This window comes from Pyrus communis, chromosome 12 (assembly GCF_041283825.1).
Source record: "Pyrus communis isolate YQ-2024b chromosome 12, ASM4128382v1, whole genome shotgun sequence".
NCBI lineage: Eukaryota > Viridiplantae > Streptophyta > Magnoliopsida > Rosales > Rosaceae > Pyrus > Pyrus communis.
This window is the reverse complement of record NC_142576.1, coordinates 3,201,343-3,229,118: the sequence shown is the minus strand read 5'-3', so window position 1 is coordinate 3,229,118 and position 27,776 is coordinate 3,201,343. Positions and strand designations below refer to the sequence as shown.

At 37.9% G+C, this 27,776-nt stretch overlaps 3 protein-coding genes, 2 long non-coding RNA genes and 1 pseudogene across 5 annotated transcripts; 4 read left to right on the top strand and 2 right to left on the bottom strand.

Moving 5' to 3' along the window:
* Positions 1-473: 473 nt before the first annotated feature.
* LOC137745490 (respiratory burst oxidase homolog protein B-like) lies at positions 474-9,779 on the bottom strand (annotated as a pseudogene).
* LOC148692185 (uncharacterized) lies at positions 3,181-4,556 on the top strand. The gene is made up of 2 exons (XR_015953859.1): positions 3,181-3,985; positions 4,023-4,556. It is a non-coding gene; the product is annotated as an uncharacterized LOC148692185 (long non-coding RNA).
* Positions 9,780-10,307: 528 nt separating the features above from the next.
* Positions 10,308-13,070, top strand: LOC137745489 (uncharacterized). The gene is made up of 4 exons (XM_088681624.1): positions 10,308-10,433; positions 11,841-11,944; positions 12,185-12,842; positions 12,939-13,070. Exons 1-4 carry the CDS (start codon positions 10,308-10,310, stop codon positions 13,068-13,070), a joined length of 1,020 nt encoding a protein of 339 aa, XP_088537750.1.
* A 1,833-nt stretch (positions 13,071-14,903) lies between these two features.
* On the top strand, positions 14,904-18,231 carry LOC137744058 (uncharacterized). The gene is made up of 2 exons (XM_088681016.1): positions 14,904-15,624; positions 16,896-18,231. Exons 1-2 carry the CDS (start codon positions 15,010-15,012, stop codon positions 17,871-17,873), a joined length of 1,593 nt encoding a protein of 530 aa, XP_088537142.1. The 5' UTR covers positions 14,904-15,009; the 3' UTR covers positions 17,874-18,231.
* A 2,083-nt stretch (positions 18,232-20,314) lies between these two features.
* LOC148692184 (calcium-transporting ATPase 4, endoplasmic reticulum-type-like) lies at positions 20,315-23,389 on the bottom strand. The gene is made up of 2 exons (XM_088680739.1): positions 22,773-23,389; positions 20,315-22,679 (listed from the first exon to the last, which is right to left on the bottom strand). The coding sequence occupies exon 2, from the start codon at positions 21,630-21,632 to the stop codon at positions 20,499-20,501; it is 1,134 nt and encodes a 377-aa protein (XP_088536865.1). The 5' UTR covers positions 21,633-22,679; positions 22,773-23,389; the 3' UTR covers positions 20,315-20,498.
* Positions 23,390-25,594: 2,205 nt separating this feature from the next.
* On the top strand, positions 25,595-26,214 carry LOC148692183 (uncharacterized). The gene is made up of 3 exons (XR_015954487.1): positions 25,595-25,695; positions 25,807-25,850; positions 26,024-26,214. It is a non-coding gene; the product is annotated as an uncharacterized LOC148692183 (long non-coding RNA).
* Positions 26,215-27,776: the final 1,562 nt, after the last annotated feature.

Below are 27,776 nucleotides of genomic sequence, written 5' to 3'. Positions count from 1 at the left end.
TAGACTAAAGTAATTTGCCAACGGTTTATCATAATAATGCAAGAATTAGGCATTTTTTAACAGATGAGATATTATATACATTGAGGGGGTGGGAGTCAGCTAAACCTCACAATAGGCTAGCAATAATTTGGTTCAAATTCATCTTTAACGAGAATCGAATCTAAGACCTTTCACTTACAAGTATAAAACTTAAGCAAAACTTCATCATGCGTAATATTATTATTATTATTATCTTTCAAATGAACTTAAAAAAAATTAGGTGAGATTAACTCTTTAATAATGGTCACGTGTGAAGCACCTACCTTCCTCTGAATCGGTGAGGATCGTTACGCCCAAAATGCAACCATACAATTGGAAAATTGAAATTAAAAATAATAAAATATAGAATTAATTTATATGAATCTGAGATCATTACTTAATTGCTTGGCCATTACGTTTATACCCAAAAGGGGAAGTTCAATAAGGAAGTTAATTTAAAAGTTTTCTTCATGGAAATCAAACTTGGTCTCGGTTTTTCTGAAAAAATCCTGAGCTAACCTCTTTAACTCCCCTACTGATCCATGTGCACCACAGTAAAATACTCCTTCAGCAAAAGGACATATGAAAACGAACTTAATACTTCGAACATTTACAGTACAAGGGAGAGTTGCACACGTTTTTTCTCGTTCTATACATATTTGCTAATTTTTTTATGTTAATTTTTCTTTCATTTGTTCAATCTAAAAGTTAAAAGATACATTTTTCTTTCATTTGTTCAATCTAAAAGTTAAAAGATACACACGGACTTGCAGAAGGATAAATTGAGAATATGAAATATGCGGAAATCACTTTTCTAAAAGCAAAGCAAGAAAAACAATTTTTAACCTTGTTTTTGTTAAATTTTAATAAAAAGACAATGCTTAAGTAACACACATGTTAGGTAAAACCTTACGTTTTAGCATGAACTAATATAATTAATGATCTCAATTCACTTAAACCCCATGATTAGCAGATAGTCTAACCAGACAACGTTCCATTAAAGTTATATTAAATGTACTTACCAACTCGTTGATCAGTGTGCTTAATTGCGACACGCTTAAAAATGTCACGCCAATTCGATCTAGGAAAATGAGTATTAACCCTCCTACCCGAAACTACGTTGATGTCGTTTTTGGCATGATTAAGAGATTGAAGCATTGTGTTAAGAGCCGATTGAGCATCTCCTTCTTCATACACTCTTGTGCAGTAGTTATGGAGCTCAATCACACCATCTCTATTCCAGCCACCTCATTCATCACACCCTAAACCACTCAAACGAGCCTTGCTCTCTCGTGATCCATGCAGTAGAAGTAAGCTCTTTAGGTGACAAAAGTCCTTTTGTTGTATTTGATCCCTTGATTATCTTCAACTTCCTTTTGGTGCTTAATATTGTTGCTAAGCACGTCTTTGAGAATGCTTATTAGTGGAGTGGCACCAATGCCAAGGCCTACAAGTAGGAGGGCTTCGTATTTGTTGTAGTCTTGTGCTGGTGCAACATATGGACCATCAATCAGGAGTCCAGGCATCCTGCTAATACATGCTTAAGTTAAATCCGACAACAAAATTGATAGTCATTGTGTGCAGTTGTCAGTTGTTGATATAATATACAGATAAAATTCTGAAATTTATGTGTTCATGAACGACAAACTTTATTATTCACTAAATACAAGTACTGCAAAATTATCTAGGTTTGATATTGCTTTCGATAGATGCAAGCTGACACACCTACAAAATACAATATTCATATCTCAATATTAGCAATGAACGAACAAACACAAACACTATCACTCAAGTGATCACAATTCCAAGCACTCGAGTTACGGTCACAAAACAATATCAAACAAGCCAACAACTCGTGTGACCATAAAACAAACTTAACCATTTTTTCCCCTTTTTCTTTTCTACTTTCTTTTTTTTTTTTTTTTCTTTTTTTTTTCTGTATCCTTCTTCGCTTCTCTTCTGTGGAACTGCAAACTAGTGCAGCAATCATCGGACCAACAAAAACAGCAAGAATAAGATTTTCAAACTAGCAGCGGTAGGATTGCAGTGGTTCGACAGATCCGACTCATGGGAGTCGACTGCGGGTACGAGACTACGGCAAAGTGCAGGGCGAAGACGAACTCGATCCGAGTTTGTGGTTCTCGGGTCTGGACTTCGTCAAAAACAAGTGGTGGTTCGTGGTTGTCGAGCAGCAGCGGTGGTACAGGCTATTAAGTATACAAGTTAGCAATATAGTTAGTAAGTTGGTTAGAGTAGTTAGGCTCTCCCTTATAAAAACAGTTGTGTAACCTTCATTCTATCAATTAATACAAAAGCATATTTCTCTCTCTAAATCTATCTCTCTGTAAAACTCTCTGTGTTGATCTTTCTTCTCTTCAGCTTTCTTCTTGATTTTCTTTCAATTTCCAAACATTACAATGTAGTTAACATGGTATCAGAGCCACCAAGGCTCACGCCATGGATCTTGGTGGTCGATTCCTCTACTATCTTTCTTCATTACTTTCCTTCGTTTCCGCGTATTTCCTTATTCGTAATACAAGTGCTCTTTCTTCCTTTCTTTCTATGTAAACTTCTCTGAGATTTCGCATAGGTTTTTTTTTTTTTTTTTTTTTTTTTTTTTTTTTTTTTTTTCTTTGATTTCATCTGGGTTTCACTGCAAATTTTGATTGGGGCTTCGAGCTCGAGCAAATTGGGTTGCTGAAGAAAGATTTTCCTGAAGTCGGTTCTGGGTTTCAACCAGAAGCAGCTCACCATGCACTGGACCGGCTTCGCGCCTCCGTTGGTCTTGTAGAACCGGTGGAAGCAGCACCGCTTTGCATTCTCGTCCCAGGAATGCTTGAGGACGGAGACGCTGCGGTTGATCAGACCCTTGTTCTTGTTCGCCAAGAAAAGCGTGAAGGCGACGAAGACCAGTGCCAGGAGGAGGTTTTCGGAGATGGGTACTTCTTCGCGGCGGAGGTAGAAGAAGAAGAAGAAGCCGGAGAAGCTGAAGAGGGTGAAAAGTGTGACGGTGGCCATCGCCAGGTGCTGGTGGTTAATCCGGGTCGACCCGGATTTCTGGTGGGTCGGTACGGGATTGTAATTCTTGGGTTTCTGCTCTTCTTCGTCGTAGTGGTGGTTTTCGTTGGCGGCAAAGACGTCCTCCTCCGTGACGGAGCTACGGCATCATCTGGCTCACCGTCAGCAGCACCATTCTGCCCCTGCCTTACTGGATGCTATGGATTGCCCTTTGTGTTACCGCTAATAGTAGTGCTTGGTTTACCACGGCTGTGATTGTAACCAACATCAAAAACTTCCCTCTACAACGTGGCATAGTTGCTGGTATTCTGAAAGGTTACGCGGGTCTTGGCGCAGCTGTATTTACAGAAATTTATCGTGTTCTACTTGGTAATTCCTCTTCCAGGCTTCTGCTGTTCCTTGCACTTGGACTTCCCGTTCTTCTGTCGCTTGATTTGTAGTTGATTGGTTCTTGGTGGAGTTTCTTGGTTCTAGAATTATGGGGTTTCAGTAAAGTAAAGGTCTGTGCATTCTACCTGTTTGTTGATTTGTCTCAGTGAGAATTTCTTTATGTTTGATGAATTCCAAGGCTGATTGTCATCGTCAACTAGTTTGCTCGTCGGTTTCTTGAAGAATTGTTAATTGTGGAGGCTTAAAGATTTGGTTTTGGTTCAATTTCTGGTAGTCTGGTTGGTCTAGGAATGTTGATCTTACTTCCCTTGATAATCTGGTATGCTCAATGCGTGTGAATTCTTGCATTCTGGTATGTACAATTTTGTAGTTGTTCCGATTATGGTTTGTGTCAAAATTCAGAAATGTAATGTCTAAGCAGATTGTTCAGCAGCTAACCGAGGAGTGGTGCAGTATTTTCCTTATTACAGCCTATAATGTCGAGTCTAACCAACTCAATTGTTAGCATGAATCTACAGTAAGTCCGGTTATACGATGAAGTTTGATGAAGTTGTAAACGGTAAATCCCACGAAGGGTAATTCCGTGATGTAAGTAGGTAAATCCCACGAAGGGTAATCCTACATAGATGTTGATTTTCTGTTGTTGAAATTGTGAAGGCCGATGCCACTGTTAAGAGTAGTTGTATTTTGGTAAAATCCACAAAGGGCGATCCCGTGGTGCTATAGTTAAGGCCGATGCCACACTATAGTTTGTTATTTGTCTGTTTAAAGGCCGAAGCCAATGTTAAATGAAGTTGTTGACGGTAAATCCCACGAAGGGTAATCCCGCAAGAAGTTGTTATAACCGGCCTGAGGGTGTGTTACAATTTTATAAGAGGTTGTTCTTCGATTGAAACTCCTGCAAGAGGCAGATGGAAGATTGCAGATGGTTCAACATTGTGTTCAGTGATTGTCGATGTTCTTCCAATCTCAAACTGGGTTTCCCCAGTTGAGATTGAGGGGGAGTATTAAGTATACAAGTTAGCAATACAGTTAGTAAGTTGGTTAGAGTAGTTAGGCTCTCCCTTATAAAAACAGTTGTGTAACCTTCATTCTATCAATTAATACAAAAGCATATTTCTCTCTCTAAATCTATCTCTCTGTAAAACTTTCTGTGTTGATCTTTCTTCTCTTCAGCTTTCTTCTTGATTTTCTTTCAATTTCCAAACATTACAATGTAGTTAACACATGCAAGAATAGATGAGGCGGGCGACAGTGTAGGTCAGCGGTGGGTCGATCTGGTAGTGGTCAGGCTGGTGCCGATTGAGCAGCACCGATGGTACTAGCAGGCTGGGGCAAACTGACGCAAACCATTATTTTTTTTTAAACAAAACTGATACCGAGCAAACTAAAAAACAAACTAGCCACCAAAAACAGATTCAACTCCAAAGGATCAAACATACCAAGTTGAATATTAAAGTGTGCTATAAATAAGATTACAAAATAATAAGAATATATTAATAAACAAGAATGCCGAAACGGTTACAAAACCGCAATAGGCTACATCTTGACTAATTTATTCTCAACTGAATAACAAACATGCTATTTATAACGAACAAACCTAATCCTAATACTAACAGGTTAGGCCCAAACTAAACTTATAAGAAAACCCAAACAATAGAATACCAAAAATACTAATATTTTCGAACAATATGTACAAGAAATCAACCAAATCAGTGATGTTTATACACATGAAATTACCTTAGAGAAAATTTGTTCGAATATGAATGCTTATGTAGTCGTCTCCAGGAGCCGAAGTAACCGAGAAGGGATGCCTATAAAACACACGTCAATTCTCACAATAGTCAGCTTTATGTTTTTTATCAACAATTATTGTTCATAAGATTTGAGCTTAAAATTTCCTCTAAAAATGTGGAAACTAATTAAATACCGGAAGACTAAATATTAACGATGATGAAAACTATATGTACCGAAAATTACCATTGAAATGGGGAGATATCTTCACATAGATATATTGCCCAGTAGTGATGCAGGGCCAAAACATTCCCCGGATAATCTGCAACCTGAAACATTAATCAAAGATATGAATTCTTCACCAACACAGAGAAATTTTTGTGTGTTGAAAACACAGCTTAATACATAAAGTGTCATAAATAGAAGTAGTTGGAAATTTTATTTTTCAGATATCCAATCACTGAAAGGGTAATGCTAGGAAGAGAAAAAAAAATTCAACCAAATTTGCAAACCAAATGATGTGGTTGTAGATGATTGGGTTATTAACAAAGTAACGATTAACGTGTTTGCTTCTTATTGGTGATGTACATTATTTGGTTTACAAATTTAGTTTAAACTTTTGATTTCCTGCATTACCCCCACTTAAATTATAGCACTTACCAACTCCAACCCATGACCTAAAACCTATAATTCCCCTTTTATTCCTCCTCCAATCCATTCCACCCCAATTTCTAATTTGGACCTAAAACCTAAAACCTAAAAAAAAAGCCAGATTTAGACCAAGATTAGTAGTGAAGCCCCCACCCACTCTCCCACTTGTTTGCCAATCAAATTGAGCCTAACGGCACACATTCAAATGGATCGTTGGTTATCCAACGGTTCACATTTAATTTAGTTAATATTTTTGTTTTATATTTATATATTTATTGAATCCAATGATTGAGATTGAATATGATCAAATCTAACGGTAAAAAAAAGATCTAATGGTCCAAATTTAAATTCAACTGTTAAAATTATGTGTTTCATGTGTTTTATATTCTTCTATAGTGTTTCATGAGTTTCATGTGTTGGTTTAGTGTTTTTTTCAATGTTTATCGGAATTTAAATATTTTTAGGTTAAAATGTTCATAAAATTAATTTAGGATAGTCTATATAATTTTTTTTTAAAGTAAATTTAAAAAAAAAAAAATAGCCTAAATTCATTCTTTAATAATCTATGGCTAAAATTTTACGCCAAAATGGTTAGAGCGAAAAAACTATTTCTGAGTTAAAACCTAAATTTTATGGGCTAAAAATTTTAGGTTTTAGGCCAAAGGTTGGAAATGGTTTTAGTATAGCATGTCGTGTTCCGAAGACACTTAAAAATATCTCCACCAACACAATCCAAGATTTGACACAAACAATAAATTGTGATCTTAGATTGAAGTAAGTGTGTATTTATCTTTTCATAAAAATGTTCGTGGTGGGAAAGAAGTTGATCAACTTTCGAACGTAACTTCGATATTTTAACAGTTTCATAGCGAGACCTGAATGCACGAATTAAGCGCTCACATGCGTAGAGTAGGATTGGAACAGCCAAATACATCCACGTCTGTGACAATAGCAAGGTTATAAATCATCAATAAAAAACCAAAAGCCTGCAGACTACAATTCAATTTCATGCGCTAGCTAGACATGGACATTGCATGATTATACCGCCATTGTACTATCCGTGTCAATAGATCATTGGTACAAAATGTCACGGTGATAATATACTCATACTATGTGAGTTGTTATCTGTGTGGTAGTACACTTGTAACTTATGAGTCACTTACCGTCTTCTTCTCTCAATTCTTGGATAGATACAGAAAGTATCCATGGATGATAAAGAGGATGTAGACTATGACAAATAGATGGTGGGAGTACCAAAAGGCGTTGAACCCAGTTAGTTTCTTTAGGGTTTTAGGGAGGTAAGCCTGTTGCGACGGAACCATGGTTTTGCTAACATGTAGGCCACAAGCATTAGCACCACCATCACCACCCCAGTCTAGCCCTCGGTGCCTCTCACGAACCACCAGTAGTCGTCTGGCCGTTTGGTCCCGAAAAACGGCTTCATCAGCTTGTATTCATTGTCAGTAAAGTGTAATAGTCTTGGAAAGTTGCATGTCAAATGTGAATCGGCATGTAGCCCTACTCCAATCGGGATACCAAATGCAATCACCTAATAATTTAAGACCAACTGTATTAGTCATACTATGAAATAAACATTTTGTCTTATTAAAGAACATGTTGCAAGTGTTATCGATAATGCGTCAATATAATTGTAACCACTAAAATATGTCGACATGTATCATATTTGTTGATCACATTAATCGAGGACACCTATATAGTAATTTTTAGCATCTTACCTTATGAAAATTGATATTGTTATCAAAAGGGACAACCCCTAACTTGGTATTACCGTATTGTTTCTTAGCCAAGTAATTGAATTTCTACAAACTGGTAGAAGAATTAGGGCCGTGTTGAACTTGAGGGTCTCAGCTCCACCCTTAGCAGTGGACACACAATAGCCCATTACATCAAAGACGGCCCGATTCTTATACTGGACAAATTTCCAAGTGTACAATCCCAAACAGATTGAAATCCATAGGGCAATGACCCAAATCCTCCTCCAATTGTCCTCCATGAAGTAGGCCAGCCTCCTGTACCACCACCGTAGAGGGTTGTGCTCTTTGGTTGGGTCTAGCTTCTGGCTTAGCAGCTGGCTCTGTACACAATTGTCCGTGGCTAAGTTCGTTGATTGGATTGGGTCTTGGAGAAGAAGCATTTCCAAGTTGTACAACTGCATTTCAGCCCCAAATTGTTGTTAGGTTTGAAAAATATGATGGTTGAGCTTGCTAATGGGTTCAATTACGATGAACTCCAGTTATAAATGAGTTGAGCCAAACTAAGTTGAGTACCAAGTTCAAGCATAGCTAAAATAATATTAGGACTTGTTTGGAATTGTATTTAAATTAAATATTTGAAAGCCGCTTTGAGTTACTTTAAAAGTACTTTCAAACCAACTTTCAAGCTATAATTAAACTAAAACAGAGCTCATCTAATTCTGCTCAATCTAGACTCGAATGATTTTTTCAAACATAAAGCCTAAGTTGCTAGGATTTAAAATGTGAAGGAGTGGGTTATTTTTAGGGTTCCTTTATTTTTAGACCAATTTGGTGTCTCAAAAACTTTTGTTTCAAATTTCTAATTTTAATGTGAGGATAGAAAAAAAAATGTCTCACTTCGGAAGGTTATTAAACTTTATATACGCTTATAAGGAGGTGAATTACTCACTATATTTACAATTTGATTTATGATGAAATCTCAACTTCCTTCGCTTATTGCTAAAATTAATAAAACTAAATATTTTAAAGAAACAAATTTGAAGAAACAAGAAAGATGTTAACGCCAATATGTCCAATGTTGTCCGGGTCCAGCTCTTCCATGATCAGTGCTGCATATTCCTCCGCTCGTTCTTGAATATTCGACAGCCGATTACTAAAAATATGAACAGAAAACTTCGAGGTTTGCATAATCAAGCCAAATAAAATTGTCATAATATGGAAAAAGAATTAACAAACAATCGGCCCATGCATGGTTGCATTCCATTAAATTCAAAGCCATTCAAAACAACGGGAAACTTCAAAAAAAGATCTTAGCGCGTCTCCCAACTGAACAAAAATATTCATGTTCCTAAATGAATATTTGCTCTAATGGAGTTCCGACAAGCTTCTATACTTTCTTATACTTTGAGGACTTCCTTTCTGGTCTATTGAAAGCCTTATGTCTCTATATATGAGTACACGGTGGTGAGAACTCTCTTACGGTCTCAACCACTACAATTGAGAACTCTCTAAAATATTAGTTCCAATGACAAGTCCTTTTGGTATAATCTTTAAATTTAGAAACTACAAAATTAAACAAGTCAAAACGAAATCCGAACCGTTGGATTCCAAGAGGTAAAAGAAGAAAAACAAAAAGGAAAAAGAATAGAGTAATGCTAGGGAGACTAAATTTGCAAACTAAATGATGTGTCACCAATGAAAATGAGCACATCTATCAACGTTTAAGTAATAAACCAATCATCAACTTCCATGTCCTTTAGTTTCCAAATTTAGTCCCCTAGCTTCATTTGCGCATGTTTGCGCGCCTTTCATTGCACTTCGATTTCCCGTGGTGGTTTGTTTCCCACTCAAATTCATCTAGGCTCCACTCCATCTTGAGTTCACTAAAACCGAGTTTTTATAGAATTTTTCAGGTCGACGGGTCAAAGGTTCACTCCAACAACATCGATATTGTCCCCACTTTACCACCTACCCAATCCGTCAGGTGTGGGGTTTTATCACCAAAGGCATCGGTGTTAGTTAGAGTGGGAGTTTTCTATATAAATGGCTTTTTTCCTTCCCTCTGTCCAATGTGGGACAAATAGGTTTCAACACTCCCCCGCACGTGAGACCTCTTTTTTATGGATCACACGTGAAGTTCCACACATCGGCAACCACGTGGAGCCAAGTCGGGGCTTACCCATACACACGGGGCCAATGGGGACCCACCATATCACGTGGTGGTATGAGCTCGTTCCCTGGCTCGGGTACCATGTGGGACAAATAGGTTTCAACACTCCCCCGCACGTGAGACCTCTTTTTTATGGATCACACGTGAAGTTCCACACATCGGCAACCACGTGGAGCCAAGTCGGGGCTCACCCATACACACAGGGCCAATGGGGACCCACCATATCACGTGGTGGTATGAGCCCGTTCCCTGGCTCGGGTACCATGTGGGACAAATAGGTTTCAACACTCCCCCGCACGTGAGACCTCTTTTTTATGGATCACACGTGAAGTTCCACACATCGGCAACCATGTGGAGCCAAGTCGGGGCTCACCCATACACACGGGGCCAATGGGGACCCACCATATCACGTGGCAGTATGAGCCCGTTCCCTGGCTCGGGTACCATGTAAAATTTTTCAGGTCGACGAACCAAATGCCCACTCCAACAACACCGATATTGTCCCCACTTTCCCTTAATCCGTCAGGTGTGAGATTTTATCACAAAAAACCTCAGTGTTAGTTAGAGTGGGATAACTCTATATAAATGACTTTTCTCTATCTCTCTGTCCGATGTGGGACAAATGGTTTTCAACAGTTTCTGACCCATTGGGAGACTTCGGATCTCATATCTCAGAACTATACGATTGTAGGGACAAAATTTCACCACTGGAAATGCTCTCAGCGCTACCAGGTCGGGTAACCTGTAGTGAGCCAGCACCAACCAAGATTTGGAAGACTTCAGGAGATTGGGCCCTATATACGGTTACCTTTGTTGTTTTCCATACAAATTTATCCAGCATAATTTTGCTACGTGTAATTTTGGCCACTTGCATGCAGGATGGGGAATGGTCTTGGTCGTCAATACTTTGAAAGCTCCACGCAATCTTCGACAGTAAGGTTAGAAATTTAGCATCGGTCCACGCAGAAACACGCGAATCTCCTTAAACTGTCCCTTTTTAATTGACTTTGAAAGATCTAGACACATTAAGTCATGTCGGCATGTAAGAATCACCTTAGGCTGGGTGTTTATAAAAAAACTGCTTCTGGAAGGGTGACAGTATCTCCGACGACTTAGCTAAATGAGATTTTTTTGGCTAATTTAACAAAAAATGCAGAAAAAACAACCTTTATGGAGCTAGCTAAATGAGTATCTAAATTTAGCTAAGAGGAAAGTGAGAGGTAAATTTTTGATAAACATTAAAAACTATAAAATTGCATTGTTTGTGGACTTCAAGTGAAGAAGATGAATTTGGGTTTCTAAGTTTGGGGTTAAACTTGCCCCGATTTTAGGTACCATAGCAAGTCTTTGTGAAATAATTTCGATGAGAAGAAAAAAGAAGGCGTTAAGAGACCCTCCTGACCCAACTCTAGACACTCTAAGATCCTTTTTTTAAACTTGCTCCCATTTCGAGTCTAGAGATAGATAAATCGAAGCCAGGAATGGACATCATCATCATCTGTAGACAAATTCAGATCCTGTATCATCATTAGCTTAGCTATAGTGAAATAGTATGACTGATTTTTCGGAAAATGAGACGAAACCTGCTTTATTGATGGATAATAGCTACAACACAAGAGCAAGAAGCTAGGAAGTTTACTCGAGTGACTTAAAAGGAAAGGTAATCTACTCGTTCAACCGAAAGAAGCTAAACTGGCAGCTGCATTCACTCTCCTTCCCCACCGAGCTCTTTACTCGCAGAAAGAAGGAGCAAGCAAAGCAACAAACAAGAAGAAGCGACAAGCACCGAGCAAGAAACAACAGGTAGGAAGGAAGAAATAATTCTAAATAAAATTATTTATTAATTAAATATGAAATTATTTTGGATTATATATTATAAATAATTATTAAAGAATATTATTATTAATTATATATTATAAGATTGTAATATAGGTATACCAATTTTTTAGACCAAATTTGTAAACTCTGTGATGTGTTACCAATAGGAAATAAGCACGTTAATTAACACTTAAATGATAAACCAATCACCAACAACCATGTCATATGGTTTACAAAACTTGGTCTAAATAATTAGTCTCTCTAGAGGGCGAGCCTTGGCGCAATGGAAATGTTGCTCGTTTGTGACTGAAAGGTTATGTGTTCAGGTCGTAGAAACAACATATTTGCAAACAAGGATAAGGCTGTGTACGATAGACGTTTCCCCCCTCCCCCTGGACCCTCGCAAAGCTGGGAGCCTTGTTGGCTCGAGGTCATCCTTTTTAGATTTTAGTTGATCTCCCTAGCATTACCCAAAGATTTGAAAATATTTTAACTTAAGCTAAAATAGCTAGTATTCTTGGAAGTGGTGGCTAGCCAAATTAGAATTTGAGCCCTTTAGTTAGCTACAATAACAAAAATTTAACTAGTATTATTGGAGGGTGTTGTTCTAACGACCAAAAACGCGTTTTGTAAGCTGTTATAAATAATCGCTCTCTGAAATTTTTTCTAGGTTAAGCAAAGTTCAGAGAGAGAGAGAGAGAGAGAGAGAGAGAAAGAGAATAAAGGAGATCAGACGGCATGATGAAGATGAAGTGTATGAGGCATCACGGATTGGGGGTGTAGAATACTTGAACAGATTGATCAAAAAAGACCCAGACATTCCAAGGAGAATATCCCTCCAGACCGGAAAAACCGGAACCCCCTTGCATGTTTCGGCTTTGCTTGGCCACACGGAGTTTACCAAAGCCCTTTGCACTAACAATCACAAACTTGCAGAGCGGGTGGACGCCAATGGACGCACGCCCCTGCACTTGGCTTCTGCTGAGGGCCACAAGGAGACCGTTGAAGCTTTGTTATCTGTGTATGCTGATGCTTGCTTGCGTTGTGACGAGAAAGGAAGAATCCCTCTTCACTATGCAGCCATGAGAGGAGAAGTTGAGGTGCTCCAGAAGTTGATTGATAAAAATCCTGAGTCCATTTATGTCAAAGTTGAAAACAGATCGAAAGAAACAGTTTTGCACTTGTGTATTATACACAACCAGTTAGAGTGCTTGAAACTGTTGGTTGAAAGAGACGACAGCAATGGTGAGTTCCTCAACTCAAGAGCCGGCTGTGATGGTGGTGTGACCATCCTGCACTTAGCTTTGATGCAAGGCAAATTAAGGTACGTGCATTAATATACGTTCATGTGTAAACTTTCTTTTGTTTGTTCCCCAAGGAGCAAAATTTTCCCCAAATTAATAATGTATATATATTATTTACAGACTATACGTTACCTGCTTTCCGTTGATGCTATAAGAGGCGAAGCAATTGGTGCGAATGGGATGTCTCTGACCATGTCAGATATCTTAGAGTACAGTAGCAATGCAAGAGAAGACTTTAGCAGAAGCTTATAGAAATTCAACAGATTTTTTATAGACGCTGGATTAATCAGAAGAGAACACAATGAAAATGAAAATCCTAAATCAGCTGTTGCCGCTGCTGCTGTTGTTGAATCACCAAAACCAAGAAGGATAAAGAAGAAAAAGAAGCTTCACAAACAAGTAGCGCCATCGGAAAAGGGATCAATGCCAGCAAGGTGGTAGTGGATAAAATTGAAGAAACGCTTGAGATATCCGAGTAATTGGGTGGTCGAGACACGTGGCATGCTGATGGTTGTGGCTACGATGATCTCGACCATGACTTTTCAAGCCGTAGTTAACCCACCTGGTGGTGTTTGGGAAAGTAATAATACCAACTCTACCATTCATTCGGAAATAGTTTGCAGTGAAGAGAATAAATGTATAGCTGGAACTGCAGTGTTAGGCTACCTTTGGCAAGAGAAATTCGTCAATTTCATAAGATACAACACCATCTCGTGGCACCCTCACGAGAGCAAAGTTTTAAATATCAAGCTTTTGGATTTGGGACTCAAGGGCCAGTTTCCTCAGGGTGTAGCAAACTGCACAAGCTTAACAGGCCTAGATCTTTCAAGCAACATGCTTAACGTGCTGTGCCTTGGCCCGTTCGCTAGTGCAGAAACAAGATTCAGATTAACTTACCAAGATACAGATCCACAGTTGAACATAATAAAATACAAGAAATAAAGATACCAAAAAAATTATGAGATTCGGCAAAATCCTGCCTTCGTCCTCGGAGAGATTTTGCTCTTCACTACATATGAGTTAAATCGACATAACCCAGTCTCAAATCCCTTGTACACCCACTCACAGAATTTTCCCAAGAGCCTCACTCTACCCCAAGAATTCTTTCACTAGAATACTTTTCACTCTAGCTCTCTTGATTTTCTGTCAACCCATATTCAACCTTTCCCATGGGAGAGCCAGATGCTCTCCCCCTTGGATACTTCTATGTTCTCTCCCTTGAAAATTGCCCAAACTTCCAGCCAAGAGTTTCGGGACATTTAACGGAGTTTTTAACGGAAGAACCAAAATGATGGATGTTGGACAATCTCAGGGACCACTTCTATTGATTTGAAATCTCAAGGACCAAAGTGAGGAGTTATGCACATCTCAAAGACCATTTTGACTAAAAAGCTGACACAATAATGTTGTCCACCTTCTTTTTGTCTTTCACTATCAGCAAAGTTGGTTTTGGCCCCTTGGCCATTAATCCAACAAAGACTCCCATATCACAAACGAAAGCCACACACAAAGTCACAAATGGCTGCTGCCATTTCCTTGTAGCATTCAGAAAGTTACACTATCAAACCAAACACAACATAACGGACCTCTTGCTACTGTTATTGGTAGATTACTTTTGTTCCTTACTTTTCTTGATCTCTCTTCGAACAGTTTCCTTGCGTATTTTTCATCTCCAACTGAAATCACTCAAAAATTCCATCGTTTGCATACTTTTCCACCAAACTTGATCCTACTACTCATAGAAACACAATATGGTAAAATTATCACAAATACTCAAAACTTCCAACTAAACTCGACAAGAAAAGAAATAGAAAAGAATGAAATAGATAGTATAAATATTGGTTCATCAACTACTTCGGGATAACCTTTATTGTTTTCCATTCAAATTTCTCCGCAAAAATAATTTTGCTACATGTACGTATCACATTTAGCCACTTGCATGCAGGATGGGGACTGGTCTTGGTCGTCGATAATTTGCGAGCTCCACACAAGCTTCAACGGTTTGAATCATTCCATGCGCGAATCACCTTAAAGTCGTTTTGTAATTGCTTTTATATTTAACCTTATAAGAGTGTTTTTGATATACGCGCATTTTGTTCGCTATTACAAATAATCGATCGCTCTCAGAAAATTTTTCTAAGTGAAGCAAGGTTAAGTGAAGCAAGGTTAAGAAAGAGAGAGAAAAAAAACAATGGAGATCACACGGCATGATGAAGAAGAAGTGTACGATTCATCACGGAGTGGGGATGTGGAATACTTAAACAGATTGATTGAAAAAGACCCAGAAATTCTAAGGAGAATATCCCTGCAGACCGGAAAAACCGGAACCCCCTTGCATGTTTCGGCTTTGCTCGGCCACGCTGAGTTTACCAAAGCCCTTTGCACTAAAAATCCCAAACTTGCAGAGCGGGTGGACGCCGATGGACGCACGCCCCTGCACTTGGCTTCTGCTGAGGGCCACAAGGAGACTGTCGAAGTTTTGTTATCTGTGTATGCTGATGCGTGCTTGCGTTGCGATGAAAAGGGAAGAATACCTCTTCACTATGCAGCCATGAATGGAGAAGTTGAGGTGCTGCAGAAGTTGATTGATAAAAATCCTGTGTCCATTTATGTCAAAGTTGAAAACAGATCAAAAGAAACAGTTTTGCACTTGTGTATTATACACAACCAGTTAGAGTGCTTGAAACTGTTGGTTGAAAGACTGTTGGTTGAAAGAGACGGCAATGGTGAGTTCCTCAACTCAAGAGCTGGCTGTGATGGTTGTGTGACCATCCTGCACTTAGCTTTGATGCTAAGGCAAATTAAGGTACGTATATATATTTCCATTTTCTATACTGGATATTTTTAGTTTTTTACTATATTAATTAATATATGTTCATGTGTAAAGTTTCTTTTGTTTCTTCCCCTTTATATATAGTTTATGGCATTAATTTCGTGAAGTTTTTTGCTTTTTGGTTTTTAACATTTCGTACCTTAAGTTTTTTTTGTTAAGCTTGGTACTAAAGTTATAATTAATTCTGAGGTATTTTTATACATCCTTTAACTTATTTGTTAAAATCTCTATTGATGCATCTACGTAAAGAATAATTAGATACCACGTGTCAATATGAGTTCACATGAATACTAGAAAAACTAAAATATTAAAAATTTAAAAACTAAGTTATCTGGAATCGCATATGAGGAGGAATTGCAGAGCAAGTTTGAGACTCTCCCTCCCTTCGACTGCAGATGGGCGGCGGTGGAATGAATCCACTTCCTTTTTGTGCTGCATATGGGTTTCCCTTACCCAGATCTGCAACCCACTCCCTTCCCTTACCTCCCGTTCAACTGGAATAAAAGAAAGAATCGCGTTCATCTGCATCTCAAGAAGTTGCAGAAGTATTAGCAGCAGCACCGCTGCCGGTCATCGATTAGGCGTCTTCCGCCGTCACCAACTCCGAATCCGAAGATAACCCATCGTCGCTGCGGCCTAATCCGGATACTCCAGTTGGCTGGCCGGCCGACGGAAAGCTCAGTCTCGAATGGGTTAGGAACCTCGTGTTTGTTTTTTATTGGGCATCTAGAAATCCGGACCCGACCCAATTGCCCGTGTTTCCCGTGGTGGTTGTCGACAGCTTGGTCTTCTGCACATTCAAGATCCTCCACAAAGAGGCCAAACGTCGATCAGTTAGCCTGGAATCTACCGTGGTAGTCGTCGGAGACCTTCGTGGACCTCCTTTTTCTTTTAAACGATCTTCACCCTTTTAGGTTTTTAGTATTTTAAATTTTAAATTTTAAATTTCAATTTCTTAAAATGTTTTAATATTCATGTGGGCTCATATTGACATGTGACGCTCATGATTTATGCGGGTGTCACGTTATCAATTAATAAAGGTTTTTATGGAAAACTTGACAGATGTATTAAAATGTTTTAGAATTAATTATGACTTTAAGTATCAAATTGAAACGAAAAAAATTTGATGCATCAAATGTTAAAAATCAAGAAGATTAACCCTAGTTTATGTGTGCGCTTTCCCTTGTTTGTTTCCTAGGAGCATAATTTCCACCAAATTAATAAAGTGTATATATTATTTACAGACTATACGTTACCTGCTTTCCGTTGATGCTATAAGAACAGAAGCAACTGGTGTGAATGGGATGTCTCTGACCATGTTAGATATCTTAGAGTACAGTAGCATTGCAAGAGATGAGTTTAGCAGAAGCTTAGAAATTCAACAGATTTTGATAAGCGCAGGATTAATCAGGAGGGAAAATAATGAAAATGATAAGCCTAACTCAGATGTTGCCGCTGCTGCTGTTGTATCACCAAATCCAAGAGGGGTAAAGAAGAAAAAGAAGATTCACAAACAAGTAGCATCATCGGAAAACGTATCAAAGCCCGCAAGGTGGTGCTGGATAAAATTTTTGAAATGGTTGAGATATCCGAGTGATAGTGTGGTGGAGACACGTGGCATGCTGATGGTTGTGGCTACGATGATGTCGGCCATGACTTTTCAAGCCGCAGTTAGCCCACCTGGTGGTGTTTGGGAAGATACTAAGACCAACTCTAGTAACACTACCGCTTATTATAGTACTGGAATACCAGTTTGCAGTGAAAATAATGTATGCAAAGCTGGAACCGCAGTGTTAAGCTACGCTTCGGGTTGGTTCTTCTTCCATTTCATAACATGCAATACTATCTCGTTCCTTGCTTCTTCGAGTGTCACCCTTTTGCTCGTTAGTGGATTTCCTCTCCACAATCGGTTGTGCACGTGGCTCTTATCGATGTCCATGTGCGTCGCTCTCTTATTCATGGCACTCACCTACTTAAATGCGCTGGCCCTGATCGTCCCTGATAACAGTGTTTTTTATCCTACACGGATAGTCGTTTATATTTGGATTGCTTTGCTGGGCATAGTCGGTGTAATGCACACTATTCGGTTTCTTATTTGGGTGACGAAGTGGTTGCGGCTCTTCAGGTCAAAATCATGTCTCAAAAACATGATCACTACTGGCTCCTTTTCATGTAACGATGCAATGCGTTTTGAAGAGATTGATTCGTCTGCGGTTGTGTAATTACTTCACCGCGGTGTGTTAGCTTGAGAAAATAATTAACTTGGGTTTGGGTCAGACACCCTCCCTGTATGCATGTAGCAACTTGGGTTTGGGGTAATGAACTAGGTCAATGACGCTTTCTCGATCTTTACTGGGTTGGTAATTCAAAGGTGTCGCTTAGTTATGATAAATAATCCATCTGCTATGCAAAGTGGAAGTGTTTGTTGTCATTGATGCAGGATGGTAGCTACTTAGAGAAGTAGTCTTGTCTAAGGAAATAATCTCTCTTAAGGTTTAGGAATTAATATTGTAACTTGATTTTGATTGTATTCCTGATTTGTAGAGATCTTTAATTGTCAAGTATACATGCTTGTATATATAATCCTTTGTGGTATGAATAGAATTATCACTAGCAAAAATGCCTATGCTTCGCAGCGGGTTTTGGAATCGTAACTCACAATCTATCAAAGCCACTTGTAAATAATTCAGAAATTAATCAAAGCAACTTAATTCACATGGTATAATAAGCCTTTTAGTTTCATCTACATTCTATTGGATTTGCATTACGAGCCTATGTACCATCAAAATAGCTAATTTCTAAGTCCTAACCATATACAATTTACATGATTTTTTATGGATTCTACAACACGCTTGTTTAATTGTCCCTAATGTGTCCTGATTTGAGATTTTGCTTGTTTAATTTCTAAGGTTTACCTGTTAAATCATGGTGAATCAATATGACAATATCATAAATACCTTTTTTAAACCTATTGGGATTGGAGTCAAGTCAAGTCATCTGTGACGCTGCATAAAATTCTTGCAGTTTCAACAATCTAAACAAAGCATGTATAAGCATAAATAATAAGGTATTTGGGATCAAAAAAGTTTGTTCACACTTACAATGAGGACACCAGATTTAAGTCAACTAATTTTCAATCAAGTTATCTCTATAATTACATTCTCCAGTATTTCTCATCTAATTTTCAATCCAAAAAACACATTAAGGTCAGTTAAATGACCTTTCAAATGCCACAACCATTTAACAACTACCATGCATAATTCTTGAAAGATGAGTACAAAATTAACCTCTTTTGAAAAAAAGAAGGAAGAAAGATGAAAGCTTAAGCCAAGGAATATAACTATGTTGAACTCAATTATATGCCCACTAAGAGGGAAACGCTTCTGCAAGTGAAAAAAATGTATTTATATAAAACAAGCATGTAGCTTTAGCTTAAGGTCGTGCACCATCTAATAGAGACTATTGTATCCATTCCAATTATAATCATGTGTACCATATCCCTCTACAATTCCCCGCCACCAATCAACCATAACTGGTTTCAAATTATACTCGTGTACCATATCCCTCTACAATCACCCTTGCTGAGTAGTGATTCACATACTTCCTCATACTTGTTTATGGGTTCCTATCCAACAAAATTTCGGCTTAGTACCCAAAAACTGTATTAGCTCACGAACCCAGAGAGGTTTATCAAATTCAAAGCAAAACCCACATATATTCTGAAGATTCTAGAGTGAAAGAGGAGCAAGGAGGTTCGGTTACGGAACCCAAAACGCCATTTTAATGAGTAAATGAATATCTAAATTGAGGTCAACAATTTTCAGCAATAAAAACCGCGGCTTTCGATCAAAGTTAAAATAAATTACAGAATTTTGGTATAAGGACGAATAAAAAGCCCAAGTTCCAATCAAGAAAAATAAAAAAAATTTGTACGTAAAATTAACCTTTACCTATAGATTGACAGCAGCTAAAGCATACTGAATCCAACGGGAGCCACATGAGCTCCAAACAAAGTCACAGGTCATCAGTCACCTGATCGATCATAACACCATCACAAATATGAAAAACATAAACAATTAAGTTAGCATCATGATATGCCATCCCTTTCATACAAACACAGATTGAAATTCAAATATGCCACATTATTTACAAACAATTACAAATCGAGAAACAATTAAATAATCATCATGAATCGCAGTGTAACATGAACACACATCAATTAGAAAAGATAGAACTACTTGGCAATAAACATACAGAGAGTAAACATACAGAGATGAACTGCTTCAGATCCTTCCCAAAAGCAATCTTCCGCATGATAATAAAAGATCGGTTGATCTCTGATCTAATTGCAGACACAATCTGCAGAACCGACTTCTATGGAATTTAAACTTGTTAAATGTGGAGTGGACCTGAATGTAACAAATTGGTGTTTAGTGAATAATTCCAAACATATAAAATTTAGATCATCACACCCGAATGCAAACAGAACAATTAAATAAAGAATTGAAGGCATACACAATCTAATTAGAGAAATAAGTGAACTTTCGCATGCCGAAATCCGAAAGGCCAATAGAAATCTCCCATTACAGCACAGAAGATGTTGGAACCTAAATCTCAACCCTAGCTCAACCTTAACTATTGCACATAGAAGAGAGGGAAGGAGGAAGATAAGGAGCAGAGCTCCAATATTTTTATATTGATTTCTTTTGTAAAATTCTGATCTGTTTACAAACCAAGGAGCTGGTGCTCTTATACACGAAGTGTGACTACTGCCAGCTGACATTTCTAACAAATTCCCCTAATAACAAGTAAAACACTCAATTACACTCTTAATTAGAGCATAAACCTCAATTACAAATTGGGTACATAACAATACTTCCCCCTTGAAAATTAGCCTTGTCCTCAAGGCTTAAAAAAGAAATTGTGGGGACTTGTTTGAACGCAGCAGCACTCTCCTTCAGCTCTAGAAGCACCTCAGTTCCAGAAATGGCCATTACAATCCCGATATCAGCAAGCTTCACAGTAGATGCACCATTCATTCCATCAACAGTTATAGCAGCAACCTCACCATCCTCTTTAAGCAACCTCACAATGTGCTTTGGTTCGACCCTTGAAAACAGAAGGCCATCATCTTGTCTCAGATGGGCTTTTGGATCACGTATAGTACTCATAAACTCTTTTCTTGTAAGGCTTCTTGAATGTACGTCTTCATCAGTACTAAACACGCCTATTTCACGGCATATTGCTTCTGCAATGTTCTGGTTATCTCCCGTGATTACCATAACAAGAATTCCAGCTGCTCGGCAGTCTTCCACTACTTTAAACATCCTTGAAATCTTCTGGTCAGTGATCGGAACTCCAGCATTCTCGAATTCAACAAACAATTTCTCAGGGTTTGTAGCAAATTGAGGGAAGATATATCCTTTGTCAATCTCCAATCCTTCCACCCCGACGATAGTCTCAAATGAGAAGGGTGACTCAATGGACAGGACACCAACAGGGACCACGACAAACACGTACCCAGGAACATTATTTGTAATTGCTGCAATATGGATTGATTCCAAAACTTTTTCAGCTCTTGAGCCATCAATGCCCTTGTCTCTTAAATTCACCAACACTAAATGGTTTTCTGTTCCAACAGAAACAATATCATAGCCCTTCTTGAACAAGCTCTCTGCAAGTTTTGAGAAATTACTAGGTGACTTGTGGGTTGTGGTTTTAACCATATCTGCATACTCAAAAGGAGAAATGTCCCCTGTATACAGAGTCTTGAAGTGGAAACACGCAGCAGAGTCTTCGCCATCACAATGCTTTCCTGAATTGTTGTGATTGTTGACATCCTGAAAAATGACTTCCAAGAAATTAAGGGTCTGTGCAATCAGTGACTTCCTCTGATTAAGTGGCAAGGCATCAGACAAATTGGCATTATCAACATAATATTGTTTCGTCTCTGCCAAACGCACCACCTCCTTGAAAAGCATTCCATGAATTAATAGAAACAAGATTGAAGCAGGTGGTAGTGCTATCCATCTGACCCCTACCTTCTCAATTGCCTTCGCAACATGATAGAACTCCACATTTTGAAAATGGGAAAGCTCATTCCATTTGTATTTAGAATTTGGGGTTGGCTTCTAGGGAATAGCAAAGGCAATTGGTGGTATACTTGTAGCATATTGGTGAAAAGTAGCAGACCTTCCTTGTAATTTACTTACAAAAAGCTCAACAAAAAGCGTCCTCCAAATGAATCCCTTCAAAGAATGGTCTAGCCTACTCAGAAATGGACCAAGCGTCGGAGGAAGAATGGTAATTTGAAAGATACTCCCACAAGAATATATATCAGGAAAATGATGGTCAACCCAACTCAGAAACTTATCGCTGCTAGCAACTTGGATATAGTCTATAGGGGTTGATTCATCCCTAATCCGAACAATGTTCGACAAAGGCTTGAGCAGCTGCAACAAAGTGGCAGTCTGAAACTCAAAGTTTCCACGAATAATCAAGTCCAAGAACTTAGACAACATACGTTCTGCATAATCTTCTCCTAATTGCATCATATGTGGTTGCTTTTCCGAGAAGAGTTCTCTGCCCAAATTATCACATGGTTGTCCTCCATGGGTCTGCAACTCATCCATGAACTGCGAGACCATAATTGTTCCATCACCCGACCTCAACTTTGTAAGCTCGGACACATACTTCTCATGAGCATAATGGGATGACCCCAACACCGTAATAGAAGAACCTGCAGCAAGCCCACAAGGAAGATACATCAACTTATCTCTTATTGCCAATACTTCCCCACTCATTGATAACCATGAGGGACATGACTCTGGGTTTCCTCTCAAATCTCCTTCAACTTAGCCACATCTTTATCATCTTTATAGCTTGACATTGGCAAGATTTCTTTCCACGAACCCAGTATGAATGTCAAGACCTCGGTAAACCCATTCCTTGCAATCTCTAATCTGATGAGTTTAGTGTATTCATAAGCAATTGCAACATCCTCCACAATATCCCAAGCATCCAGGTTGCTACTCAAAGACATATTATCTGTATTCAGTCTCTTAGACATGTCCTCAAACAGTTCCAGTATAGCATGCAATTACACCAAACAAAAGCAATACCTCAGATCCAGTTTTTGTGGTATCGGGGAACGAGTGCTTAAGGATTGGCCACGGAGCAATGGTCATCGTAGAAGCATGAATCACTGTCTTCGATGCCGGAAGAGAAAATGTGGTTGCAACAGAATCGTTCGACTGTGGCTTGACGGTCGAAGTTGCCAGTGCTCGTAACAACGGTGAAGATGAGAGCAGCGGTGGAGCTTGGATTGCCCCGGAATACGTTGCGCTTGGACTCCTCCAACACAAATTGGGCTCCGAGGTAGCTGGATAGGCTCAATCGCAGGAGAAACATAATGATCGGTGGCAAGAGGGGCAGAGATGCCTTCCCCGACGCTTCGAGAGTGCAGCTCGTTACGAAATTTATCGAAATAGGCAGGAAGCTTGGTTGCAAAGGCCTTTTCGATAGCAGCGTCAACGAGAGAAGGTAATGAGGCCATCGTAGCCTATAAGGAAGCAACACGATCTTCCAGGGAAGAGAAACTGGATCTTCCAGGGGCAGCGGATCCAAGAATCGATATGGGTGATACCATTGTTAAAACCCAAATCTCAACCCTAGCTCAACCTTAACCATTGCACATAGAAGAAAGGGAAGGAGGAAGATACAAGGAGCAGAGCTCCAATATTTCTTTTGTAAAATTCTGATCTGTTTACAAACCAAAGAGCATGTGCTCTTATACATGAAGTGACTACTGCCAGCTGACATTTCTAACAAATCCCCCTAATGACAAGTAAAACACTCAATTACACTCTTAATTAGAGCATAAACCTCAATTACAAATTGGGTACATAACAGAAGACAAAACTTAAAAAAATTGAATTTCATGAAAATTTTGATAAGTAAAGAGATTGAAACTAAAACGAGAAAAAAAAAAATTAAAATTGAACAAAACCCTAACCCAATTTAAGGCCCTTTTCGAAATCCCTCATACCTTAAAATTTAAATTTCAAAAGTAAAAGAGGAAGGCAAGTTATGGGTATATTCAAGATTTCTTGGCAAATAAACAGGAATTAAACAACCAATTTCAAATTAGAAATTAATGCAATCATTGGAGAAAATTTACTCAGTCTTTTTCCTGTAAATACGTTTACTAACTTGTACCATGTACAAAAACTAATTACATAAGATATGACTTGAAAATATAATAATATTCAGATTTACGTTATAGAATTGAAAGAGAGTTGAACTCTCCTTTTACCTAACAAACAATCCCTCTCTCTTTGTAAACCAATCCAACCAAACCTTTCTTATTTATCTTAAACATATAAAACCAACACATTGTGTGATAGTAAAGATAAAAATGCTTTTTTTTATTTTTTTTTTATTTTTTTATGAAATGATATGGGTTTGTCAAGTCAAATTACATTTAAGACTTTGTTGTCGGACTATATTATAGATGAATGACAATTTATCAAAGTTAATTGGTGTGGGTACTAAACACGGCGAAAGAACATGAATTTTTTTTAAAATGAAGGTACAAAGTGTTCTTGGTGCTTGAAGATGATACGAGTGAAATCAATGTTCTAATCATTGACAAATCAGGTGAAAAGGGATTTTGGCATGGCCTGTAAAGATTTGGTCTTGAATCGATCATCAGATCAAAAACAGTTGCCAAGTGAGTTTCTCAGACTAATAGGCCAAAGAAAAAAATTTCACCTCCAGTTTGGAAGCAAGAGAAATTCATTGAACTCAAACGATTTCCTCATCTACAACATTTCTGAAGACCTTAGCATCCAGCCAGCAACTCCACAGTCCATTAGCAGAGAAATTGCAATCTCTTCTATAACAGTTTCATCTTCCACTACACCTATTGAGACAACTGGGGAATCACATAAAAGAAAAAGAGAACCAATTAGAAGAACTCTTTTTACAGATTCTGAAAAAAGGTTATCAACTTATGCTCTGTATAACATTATTTTTAACTACATCTAAAATTAATCTCAATCTAATCCAAATTTAATTTTCTGATTTTTTTGATATCTTAACACAGTGAAACAGAAGAGATCTCTGAAGCAAATGTGCAAGATTTCGATCAAGTTCCGATTAAACTGTTGAAAAAAAAAATCCTCCCCAACTAGCTCAAAAACAGACGTTGCTGCACAGAAAAAAAAATTAGTTTTCTTACTGCTTCTTTCATACTATAAATCTATTCATGTACAAACCGTATTCCATGTGTATTAACATTTGCTTCTGCTTTTGTATTTTTTTTCCAATTACCCAAATTTTTTATCTGCAGTGACTGCTCCAAGGAAAAAAAAAAAACTTTCGCTGCTCTACAGAGGATATTATCATCTGTTGTCCAAAACAGAACAGTGTTGACTAATATTTTTTGTCTGTAAATAGTCCTTGCTAACATGAATTCCCCATTTTTTGGTGTATAGAAACAATCTGGTGATACCAATCAGCATCTAGGGTAGTTATCAAAGGGGAATATCAGGATAACCACTTTTGTATGTGTATGTGGAAGAAATTTTAACAATCCGAATGCTTGGGTTTCCTGGTGAGTTCTTTGATATATTTGTTTCGAGTTTGGTTTTTGAATTCTCTTTTCTTTGTTGAAATTTTTGTGATTTTAATTTTAAAAATCTGGGTTTTTTTTGTTCAATGGTTTGGTCCATCTTATTAGCTTTCTCACTAGAGATCTCTGCCATTGTTGCTCCACCAAACTTCCGTCCACTCCTTCGAACCAGGTACAGCTTCTTTCATTTTCTTTTGTTTTCGGGAAAATTTAGGGCTCCAAAGTTATGTTGGTCTGTATACAATGAAATTGAATTTTGATTTTGTGTTTCGGCATACCCTTACTGGAATTTTGTGATTTGGGATTTGTAGAAGTTAGTGGCAATTCAAAACCGTTAACTAGGATGAGAATTAGAGTGATTTGAAATCGGAGAGCAAGGAATTGCAGGTGGGTAGTGATAAATGATAATGGTGAGGATACTATGATGATAACATAAATTCACTATTTTGCAGAGTTTTGAAGGTTGATTTCTTTTCTTTTCTTTTGTCATTTTGATTTTTTATTTTTGTATTTTTGAACAGGTGGTGTTCTGGTTTTTCATTCCTTCTCATCACTTCTACAAGAGGTTAGTTTTCTTTTCTGCATTTAAAGAGTGTTTACAAAAAAAATTGTATGTAATTGATTTTCTGCTATAATGTTTTGAAATTCCTTATTTTACTTGAATGTATTAGTGCTTGCTTTTGCTTTCACCCAACTACCAAATTCAGTTTTGTTTGTATGGTAACATGGATTGCTCAGGTTAGGTAGGAGAGGATGGAGGTGAGAAATACAATTGGGAAAGATATGCTGAGAGGTTTACAAAACATCTTTGAAGCTGTCAGTGAGGATTCTTCAGTTTAAAAGTAGGTATTTTTTAATTTTTCGTGGAATCGATGTTTTGTTTTCGACCGAGTTTATAAAGGATTGCTTGGACAAGTTCAAGGTGTTTGGGATTGGCCACAGATGGGTTCAGAGAGAGTAGCTTGATTGAAGGGTTTGTGCATAAAGGTTTCATTAATGGGGATTTCTATGCCATCAAGAAGATGAAGTGGAACGCGTGTGAGGAGCTCAAGATCTTATAAAAGGTATTTTCGCCTTCTTCGTCTCTTTTTTTCCTCTGTTTTTTTGTTTCTTAATTTTTCGGTCTTTCGTAAAGCTTTCATCTTTTGTGTAGCACACCATTTGCGGACTTAATTTTGACTGTTTATAATTTCCTTTCCAAATATCTGATTATGTTTTCAATTTTTTTACTACAATGTGTTAATATTTCTAATTACTAAATCAAATGATCACCATTCTATTTAACAGAAGAAAAAAAAAATTCCAACATTAATTATCCTTATCATTCACAGAAGTGTGCTTCTCAAGCTTTGTTCTATGCAAATTTTAACGCACTTGACACTCACTTCAGGATCACTGGCATTAATCAAATCAGGTGACCAAATTCTTATTATTGATCATTCAATACCTTCTCTCTTTGCTAAGTTTTTTTCACCCCTCTTAAAACTTAATAACTTTGATATGCTTCAAGTTATTCCTTGGTATAGAACCCACCTCATCTGCTTTCAAAATAATAAGATGTTGTTTTACATAATTATGTGAATTATTGAATTTTCGAAAGAAATTGATTTTAATTTTTTTTATTTATTTAGTCAGGCAAGAGAAAAGGAATTCACAAAGCAGAAAGTTTTAGAGAAAGCTAGAAAGCTTCAGGTAATAATCGTGAATGTATTTTGGGTTATTCTTTTCATAGGCTCAAAATGCAATGCTTATTTTGTGGTTGACAATTTTCCTCGAGAGGTATGAAGATAGCTTTTTTTTTGTCAAATTTTCCTTGCTTTGTGGTTAATGGTGGGAATAAAACAGGTAAAAAAGCTGCATGCTTCAAAGGAAAAAACACACCAGCGCACACTTGGAAATAACTGGAGGTATTGGCAAACCTCACTTTGTACACACATGCTTTACAATAAGTTAGGAAATTGCATTTGGGAACACATTATTCTCAATATGTTAGGAAATTGCATAAGGAAGTAAGTCTCACAAAAAACCCTAAGGCTATGGTAAAAACCCGAGTAGGGACAAAATCCATAGTCTAAGGAAAAATGCTTGAGTAATGCAAAGTCAAATGAAACGTCTATGGGACGTTATCAGGGATATTATCAACTCAAGGTGCGTGCCTCATCAAAACCTAGTTAGGTAGCAAAAACCCAATGGGAAAAATGCTCCTAATCGTAGGGAAAAAAAGTACATTAAGATCAAGCAAGTATACTTCAGGATACCCCCTGAGTTTGACACAATTCCAAAGAGAACTAGCAATGTTACAACTCATAAAGTTTACATATACCAATTCCTTGAACAAGCTTCTGAAATGTTGCATTCGGTAGTGATTTGGTGAAGATGTCGGCCAGATTGTCTTGTAAACAAATTTGCGTGACTTCAATCTTCTGATGCTCTTGTTGTTGGTGTGAGAAGAGGAACTTCGGCGTAATGTGCTTGGTGTTGTCTCATTTGA